The 10,000-nt window shown below is 32.8% G+C and overlaps 1 protein-coding gene across 1 annotated transcript in view; it reads left to right on the top strand.

Moving 5' to 3' along the window:
- Window positions 1-10,000, top strand: part of LOC128233696 (homeobox protein mab-5-like) — a 19,169-nt gene that overhangs the window by 9,163 nt on the left and 6 nt on the right. The window contains exon 2 of the mRNA XM_052947499.1: window positions 8,345-10,000. This exon is cut by the window's right edge and continues 6 nt beyond it. Coding sequence (XP_052803459.1) covers window positions 8,345-8,658 — 314 coding nt within the window. The 3' untranslated portion in view covers window positions 8,659-10,000. The remainder of the gene's footprint in view (window positions 1-8,344) is intronic.

Genomic DNA, 10,000 nt, shown 5'->3' with positions numbered 1-10,000 from the left:
GCTAATTAATGCACATACAATTATACAATTTTCACATAAAATTATACAACTTTCACATACAATTATACATTTTCACATACAATTATACAATTTTCACATACAATTATACAATTTTCACAAACAACTGTACAACTTTCACATATAATTATACAACTCTCACATAAAATTATACATTTTCCACATAAAATTATACATTTCCCACATACAATTATACAATTTTCACATACAATTATACAAAATTTGAGTCCTAAAGATCCATTTCATTGTCCATAATTAATAATTGTTTCATATTTTTTATTGACAAGAATACAAGAAAATTATTTTGTCAACATTAACCAGTGGCGGCATTTTGATAGATGTTAAATGTTTGTTATTACGAAGCGTTATGTGTCTCCTTGTATGACCTAGACGCACGAATATTGGATGATGTCCAAATTATTACTCTTTAATTTAAATGCATTAACAATTTTTACTCATTTTAAATGAATGATAAAAACAATAAAGGCATATGATTTAGATACAGATTATACAGATGCGCCTTTATGTTGGAAATTTTGTCAAATGATAGCTTCGGGGCCACATACTTTCCAGTTGAACGGTTTAAGCCATAAAACATTAATTTTCGAACGGAAATATGAAAATCTACGATCTGAGTTTTTGTCAGCAATCTTATATCATTGGTTTGCAGATATCTACGCAAAATATGCCAATTCCAAAACAAAAAATAAAAAAGTTGTAAAAATGGTAAATCTGTGGGAGTGCAGCTTTAAAAGCCATCTGAGACTTTGCACCAACGGCCTTCGGAAATCTTTCAGGGTGACTATTGCTCCATTCAATGTGTCATGTCTTATTCATAAACGTCTATATATTCATTGTTATTATCGTTCGTGAAGACAGAGACAGGCACACCTTCAAGTATATCAACTTTGTAAAATTAGAAGCGAGTTGGTATTTATAAGAAAATAATACAAAGGCAGGGAGAAATGTGATGATATTCCCGTTCTGATTTACCGTGTGGTAACAAACAAAAAACGTCACATTAATATAGGAGGTTTGTGGTATGTGCTTAATAAATAGGTGAAACATTTCAGAATTAATATAGATTTCAGTATTTTGGGAATTATAACCTCTATACAATACATTGTAAACATGACCTATCAGTAAGAAAACACGATATTTTCAATATTTTTGAAATGCCAAACTTTCACTAATGTATATCATGCTCGACAAATGGGTCTTACCCGAAGGCAATGGTAAATAAGCTCAGACTCCCTATTATAATTTGTCTGTTTAGCTCCTTGTTCCCTGATAAAAAGGATTACAAAGTTTAAAGGCCTAGTTTAAGAAATGTTTGGCATGATAATCCCCCTGCTGTGCACCTCCTGCTAATTGCACTGGTGTCACAGTAGGGGCCAATTTCCTGAGTATTCGTTTATTGGCTCAGGGCCATTTAGTGTCCATTTTTATAATAAAACATCGAAAACTGCACAGCAGGATACTCAGATTGGAGATCTGATAAGCCAATTAGGCAATAAGATTAAGCTCAATTAACAGAGGTTGTACAAATACACGTTTTTTGTTGTTGTTGTTTTTGTTGTTGTTGTTGGTTTTTTGGGGGTTTGTTTTTTTTTTGGGGGGGGGGGGTCACTTATAGAAGGCTTAAACTAGGCCTTTAAGGCTCCTTGTTTATATTGCTATGAGTACGTGCTCATGCTGGATTTTTTTAGAATAAATATATGCTGAATGGTTTTGATGGTACAATACTTCAGTTGTGTACTTGGCAGTTTTACTTCAATTCGTTAAGGATATTTGTCAGGGACCTTAATGGTGGAGGTCTGCTCTACAGATATAGTTTGAGTAAAAACTAATTAGACGATTAAAAAAGCATACATGTATTTGCGTTATACGATAAATATACACTTCAATATACCTTTTTTTCGTTTGAAACAAGAATGTTCCTAATTCTGGCGCAGGTATAGAACACGGGAACGTAGGCTTGAAGTAAGATTCCTACTTCTGTAGGTAGCCAGTCAGTTTGCTGGGAAAGTAAAAAGTCGGTATTGCGCTATTCTGACGCTTATTCTAAGAACAGCATCTACACAATGAGCGATATTTGTTGTGAAACTGGATTGAACCAGAAGCCAAAACTGGTTTAAGACTTTGTTTAGAAGCACAGTGGTTTAAGACTTTGTTTAGAAGCACAGTGGTTTAAGACTTTGTTTAGAGGAGTAGTGGTTTAAGACTTTATTTAGAGGCACAGTGGTTTAAGACTTTGTTTAGAGGCACAGTGGTTTAAGACTTTGTTTAGAGGCACAGTGGTTTAAGAAACTTGACAACCGAACTTTCAAGATTAGGCCCATGCTCGCGAACGTCTCGTGTCTGTAGACGTCTTGAATCAATAAACGAGACTCAAGACGATAGTGAATATGGGTCCAGTTTGAGACTCACACTCAAGACGTTAGTGAATATGGGGCCAGTTTGAGACTCAGACTCAAGACGTTAGTGAATATGGGACTAGTTTGAGACTCACACTCAAGACGTTAGTGAATATGGGGCCAGTTTGAGACTCAGACTCAAGACGTTAGTGAATATGGGACTAGTTAGAGACTCAGACTCAAGACGTTAGTGAATATCGGACCAGTTTGAGACTCAGACTCAAAACGTTAGTAAATATGGGGCCAGTTTGAGACTCAGACTCAAAACGTTAGTAAATATGGGGCCAGTTTAAGACTCAGACTCAAAACGTTAGTAAATATGGGGCCAGTTTGAGACTCAGACTCAAAACGTTAGTGAATATGGGGCCAGTTCGAGACTCAGACTCAAGACGTTAGTGAATATGGGGCCAGTTTGAGACTCAGACTCAAGACGTTAGTGAATATGGGGCCAGTTTGAGACTCAGACGCGAGATGTTAGTGAGTTTAAGGCCAGTTTGAGACTCAGACGCGAGATGTTAGTGAATTTAAGGCCAGTTTGATACTCAGACTCAAGACGTTAGTGAATATGGTGCCAGTTTGGACTCAGATACAAGACTTTAGTGAATATGGGGCCAGTTTGAGACTCAGACACAAGACGTTAGTGAATATGGGGCCAGTTTGACACTCAGACTCAAGACGTTAGTGAATATGGGGCCAGTTTGGACTCAGACACAAGACGTTAGTGAATATGGTGCCAGTTTGGACTCAGACACAAGACGTTAGTGAATATGGTGCCAGTTTGGACTCAGATACAAGACGTTAGTGAATATGGGGCCAGTTTGAGACTCAGACACAAGACGTTAGTAAATATGGGCCAGTTAGAGACTCAGACTTAAAACGTTTTAATACGAATGCGAATAAGAAATAAGCAAAAGAATTCCGAGTACAGAATGCTTTATTAAAATGTAAATGAATACGGAATGCACTTTAAGGCTCAAGTTTAAAATACAACCGCAGAATGTGGTTTGTGGGAAGATGTAAAACTTGCTCTTTGAGTCATAGATCTAAGTAATATTAACGAAGACATTTCCTCAAGGATCTTCCGAAAAATGTATGGTTCAACACACTTTTCATCTTTCAATACTTTCTCGAAGAGAGATAGTTGTTCTACGATGCAGACATTTATACTTACTATGAACAAACATTATTGGTTTGATTTAGCATGTTTATTCCTTTGTTAGGCATTTCACATGTACGAATATGCATGTCGCTAATTATTATTACTATGTTTGTAACAATCTTGCATGCCGTAAAGTGACTCCAACTGCGTCAAAATATTTACGACATTAATGAAAAAGGAATATCTCACAATCGACACAAATATCATATAAACCCAGATGTTCGATATTATGTCTGCATAACTAAACTAATATGGCTTTGAGCAATGACAGAATTGATTTTATTAACATTCATCATGAGTAGCAAAGAATGAAACAAATATAATGATATTAGATTTAATGCCGCTTTGGTAGATAACAGTATGAATACGATTGATTAATAGGAAAATTTATTTGGCACAGCCCTGACAGTGCAATAAGTAGCATGCGGACAAATGGTAACGATATTTCGATATACACACGCTGTGTATTGCACGTTAACCTTGATAAGTTTCTATACATAAACCCCGTAATGTAAATAAGACATCTCACTTTCACTCCGAAAGTGGGTGCACTAAAAATAACTTCAAAAGAGTTTCACGTCGTTTGCCTGCATTGTTTCGCGAAGGATAAATTTAATGATACACCATTTTTTCTTCAAACTATATTACATCCAATAAAATTATTTTAAGCAAAAAGTGACCAAATACTAGGGTACACAATAATGCCAAGACAACATCAATTAAAGACCATTTTATTTTTTTTTTGGGGGGGGGGGGGGGAACCGTCAGTGAAAGACAAAGAAATTTCTATGAACGAACCCGGATTTCGAACTCTAGACTTTTATTAAGTTTTAAAACGAATCCAAATTCTATCTATTTCCTATATTTCCTTAACAATCGGAGCTCACGTCAAGAGAATGATAAATACTTAATAAGGCTTTTAGTACTCCACCAAAAGTAATAAATTTCGTTAAGGGAAGTCGATATGCGTCTGTAAGTTGTATCATGAAAACAAACGAAGTGCCTTGAGTGGAATGAATGATTCTGGGTTAGAGCTATGAACTCGGTCTTCCTTCGAGGGTAGTTTTGTTGGTGTATTGATCGATGTAAATGATTTTGTAAAAAAAGAAGACGAGAAAATGTTGGGCGTTATCATGAACATACTTTAATCAATCTCATAGCTATAAAGAGGAACTTGGTCATTATTAAAAGATTGGAATAAATGAGTAGATAACTTGATTGACTGATGAATGAGTGAGTGAGTTAGTGAGTGTGCGAACGAACCCGCAAACCAAACGAGCAAGCAAGAAAGAAAAGAAGGAAAAGACTTTTTGAGCATATGAACGAACAAACGATTAAGTAGACCAATGTAAGAATCAATGAATGAGCGTGTGGACGAACAAGTAAAAGTACGAACCAACGTAAGAATTAATATCAGATGATCGAAAGCATGAACACGCAAACAATCCAGCGAATGATCCATAAACGTTTGGAATGCTAAAACTGCATTGCACAAGCCAAGCGGTAATCGGTTATAATCTCAGGTATATAAAACATATCGCTAAGCCTACTCATAAAAAGGATGTTTTGCAAATAAAAATACGCAAGGCATAAGCACTCTCAAACGATTTTAAGTAACTTTCCGAGTATTTTATTTCTGTCTTTGCCGCTATGTTTTCTTGAAATGACGTATTTTAAGAGTATTTTTACGGTTTGGAAACGTTAGCCGAAAATCAAACAAATTTCAAAACGACCCGGGAAAATCTCTTTAATTAACTCGTTTGGTTCTCTTTTCAACAGTAGAAGACTTAATATATTTATCATTGGATAACCGGAAAACGTTGACAGGCGACAGAAAGACATAGTGACCGGTATGTCCGAGGCAGTTTGACCCTTGTTTGGTGGACGGGTCGTGATTTATGGGTGTTTAGATCTAGACGCATTTTTTGCTATCTTATCTGCCTTGTTCTTTTACTCTGGGACATCATAAATTTTGTATTATCAAACGAAACGCTGTTGTAAATTTTGTGGTAGCATACTAGTTATTAGATTGTAAGAATAATTTGACCGATTGCCCTTTGGTCATAAGATGTGTTGTTCAAGATTGGCGGTATTTCTTTTGATGTGGACAACGAGCGGCTTTTATGATCTTTTTCTCACTTTGGGTCAATTAAATGACCAATTTTTATGGTAAAAACGATAATTAAGACAGTGTGACATTGAAATTATTATCATTACGTTGCGCTTTTATCACGTAAGGCATCGTTGTCTGGTCTTAAAATTGAATTGAGCAGAACGATATCAATAAATAACGTAGGTGATGTTTCAATTGTTGTAGTATAATTAATTTAAGTGTGATTTTTGTAGTCTGAATACTTAAAAAAGAAAGATTATATTTCAAAAAATAATTTTTGAATTTGTAATAATGATTATTTAACCGTAAATAGTCTTTATTATATTTGGCCTGTTTTTGTACACTGTTTTCCACTGAAATTTATAAGGAATAAATAATATGTTATTATTTGATTTTAATATAGATTTAGACATAATAAAAAGACATTTATATAGTTAATCCATTTTAAATCATTTAGTATTCAGTGTTCGAAGGGCTAGGCCAGATAGATAAACACATTCTCAATAAACATTATCGAACAGAACATATATAACCAATAGAAATATCGATATATCTTTTAAATATAATTTTATACACAAACATTATTTGGTGTTTAAAATACACATTTTTGAGTTTTTCAATTTATTGACACAGTTAGTGACAGATACTTGCGGTGTAAATAGATATAACTTTACTCAGTCTGGTTTTTCATAGTATAATATGTATGAATAAATTAATACTTCACTTTCATTCTTCTAGTACAATATGTATGAATAAATTAATACCTCACTTTCATTCTTCTATTTTGCCAGATTCAAATCCAGGTGTTTTTATGTAATTAGCAGTGACTACACGTACGAGAACGCAAATAAGGCGAAATAGTCTTTCGTATATTAGGAGTTCTCCAAATTTCGTGTTTCATTTTTCATTTTAAAGCATGATTGTGCCAAAATGGTCCAAATATTCTAAAATTACGAGTTAGCTTTTTATTTCATTTCATCAACGGTCTTAGATTGTTTTCTTTTTAAATTTTGTCTTTGTATTTTCCCACTTTCAAATGACTGTGGATGTCAGGCAGTCCGGACTCTTTTATTGGTCGGTAATTTTGATTGACATACACAGTTTATTGCCTTATAAACTTTTTCACCTTTTGTTTGTGGTATGATATTATATTAATTACATACAAAAAGCCTAGCAGAAATGGTATAGGGCCATATTTCATTAATTATAAAAATATTCACACGAATTGAAATTGAATTGGAAAAAAATACACTAAAGTTCACGATTTCTGATGGAATTTTCCAAAATCCCGGGGAAAATCCATATTATCAGCACTAGGGGCGATAACTATGTGTTTTGATAAGGTTAACTTGTACAAATACTGTCAAATTATAAGGCTGTTCAGCGGTTATGACGAATCGAACATTTTGTAAATTAATGATGATTTCTCTCGAATTAAAATTCTTATTTGCAGTGAGTCATTATTTCATGCTGTCACCTATCTATACCGGTAAAACACATGTACGAGGAAATAAACGGTGATGTCATTTGGTCTCAAAAAAAGGGAAAAACATGAATGATAAACTATTAATGTGATTCTGTAAAAGATTTATTTAATTTGAATTTCAAAGTAAATGTATGAAATACTTTAGTTTTATTGGTATGTTGATGTAAAGTTATAAAATGCTCCAACACACTATTTGTTGTTGTTTTTTTTGTAATGCATTATGGCTGCATATACAATAAAAACGTGGAATTTATTAACCAATTATGTGAACAAAATGAATACAAATTATTTTGCTGGCACAGAGTTCATGAATGATGCAATCATTCTTGTTGGTATTTTTCTGCTTATGTAACAACATGGCTGTTTATTTGTTCGTAAAATCTGTTATCTACCATAAATGATGAATTTGTGGTTTGTTACCCTTTTTTTCAATGCTTTTTTGACAATTATCTGTTGAATTAAACTCTTAACTTTTATTTATATATCAGACCTTTCAGCGGTAATAAAAAAATGAAATACAGACATTATAAATAATACAAATAATAATAATAATAATACTAATAATAATAATAATAATAATAATAATAATTATAAACTAATAATAATAATAATAATAATAATAATAATTATAATTTTAATAATAATTTTAAAAATAATAATTATAATTTTAATAATAATTTTAATAATACATATAATAAAAATAACAAGAAAATATCATATTAAAATACAAATCAAATTATTGAAATGAAAACAAACCTTACTCTTTATTTCACCTCACTGTAACAACAACAAAAATGTGGAATATCTTGGAATATAATATGGTAGTGCCTTGAAATGAATAGTGTTACTTCACCCACAATCTAAATCTGTTTCTATAGAGGAAAATATAACATGATCTGTGTATGAATAAATATTTTTTCGAACAATTGCCTGTATTGTAAAAAAAAAAAAAAATTTAAAATAGTAACGTAATAACAAAAGAGTCCTTATTTTATTGATGATGTTTCGCCATTTTACATTGGAGTTTTTTTTTCCACATTTCACGCGAAATTGTTAAATGAGATGTCATACGCCATAAAACCAGAATGGGTCAGTTTTTGTTATTTAATTTTTCAATTTCTGTAATTAGTTTTCCTCTATCTGTATTTCAGCGGAAATAACGTATGAGCAGAAACGTACCCGTCAGACGTACACCCGTTACCAGACGTTGGAACTGGAGAAGGAATTTCACTACAACCGCTACCTTACCCGCCGTCGGCGGATTGAAATCGCTCACATGCTGGGTTTATCGGAACGCCAAATAAAAATCTGGTTTCAGAATCGCAGAATGAAATGGAAAAAGGAGAATAACATACCCAAATTGACTGGACCTGATCGCTCAAAACCGGAAAACGAATCGGACAGATCACGTGAAATGACGTCATCAATTCTTCATGACGTAGACGACCCTTCGTGCTCTCCGTGATTTCAGTGCTACAATATTTAATTGGTCGTAATATTATAGTAAATCTAAGTTCCTGGAAATCAACTTTCCCAGGCATTAGATCGTTCAGTAGAAGACGGAATAGTCCGAGAACTCACGGACGATGCCGAACATTCACGGAGAGATACGAGGACAGGTTCGGGGGAATATATCGAGGGCACATACAGCGATGAAAATACTGAAAATACATAGAAGCAGAAGTGTGCGAATTTCTCGGAGTCGTGGTGTGCAGCATATTATTATCTCTACCTGGAACACAATCTAAGCCAAAGAGAAAAGTTTAATTAAAACTTTTGCTCTTGTTTTATGCTCGAAATTAGCTATATATTTAATAGTCATTTTCATAAAGACATTAGCAGTAAACTATTTGTCTCTTAAAAAAACTCAGGGTATATTATTTGCTGTTTTAAGTTCAATAGTACGTTATTTCTTGTTTTGTGGAACATGCATATAAAGTATCATATTTTACCGTTAGATAAAGATTCAGTGTATAAAATTGTGTTGTATCTTTGTTGTGAAAACGTATATAGATTAAAACTTCGAAAAAACGTTAATTACAAATCTCTATTTAGTTATCACTATGGCAACGTGTCAACAATAGATACGTACACGAAAATTGATTGATTTTCCTTGTAACTTAAGGAAATAATAAAAGAATAAAGGGACGAATACAGTCACTATTGAATAATTTGGTACTTGTATATAATTAGCTATGCCCGTTATTTTCACTTATCATTAAGACATATTTTTTATTTGCATTTAAAATTAATACAAGAAAATCATTTAATAATGTGTTTTCACAATTTAGTTCACACATAGCCGAAAAACCTTATTATTTGTAGAAAAAAAAATCTAAAAAAGTATATGCTTTCTAAATCGTTCTGTCTGTATACAAAGTTTAGGAATCGCATGAAGTGAGGATAACCTCTTATAGTTTTCTTTGCATAATTGTTCATTTTGTTGATGGCAAATGTTACATTAAAACAAAAGTTATTGTAGTTTAGACGGATACACCTTATTAAATTACCTTTTTATGACGCTATATAAACCCTTAAAAAATACATTGTTTACTTCTTTACATGTAAAATTTTACATAATAACGGCTTTTATTTTTCGAAAGACGGTTTGGGTGAAAATCTAGCAGGAAAGGCTCCGACACTTGACACAAAAATTTATTTTCATAAGATCATTAAATATGTTTTATTTTCTCTATGGTTCATTATATCATAGAGGTCACTGAGTAAATATTTGTGGCAATAAAATAAATGTCTTTTCATGTATATTATGATTCTACTGCCCATGTTTGTTTAAATGTTTAAGGCAA

The sequence above is a fragment of the Mya arenaria genome, chromosome 5, assembly GCF_026914265.1.
Source record: "Mya arenaria isolate MELC-2E11 chromosome 5, ASM2691426v1".
Lineage (NCBI taxonomy): Eukaryota > Metazoa > Mollusca > Bivalvia > Myida > Myidae > Mya > Mya arenaria.
The sequence above is the reverse complement of the archived record's forward strand: the minus strand, read 5'-3'. Positions and strand labels throughout refer to the sequence as shown.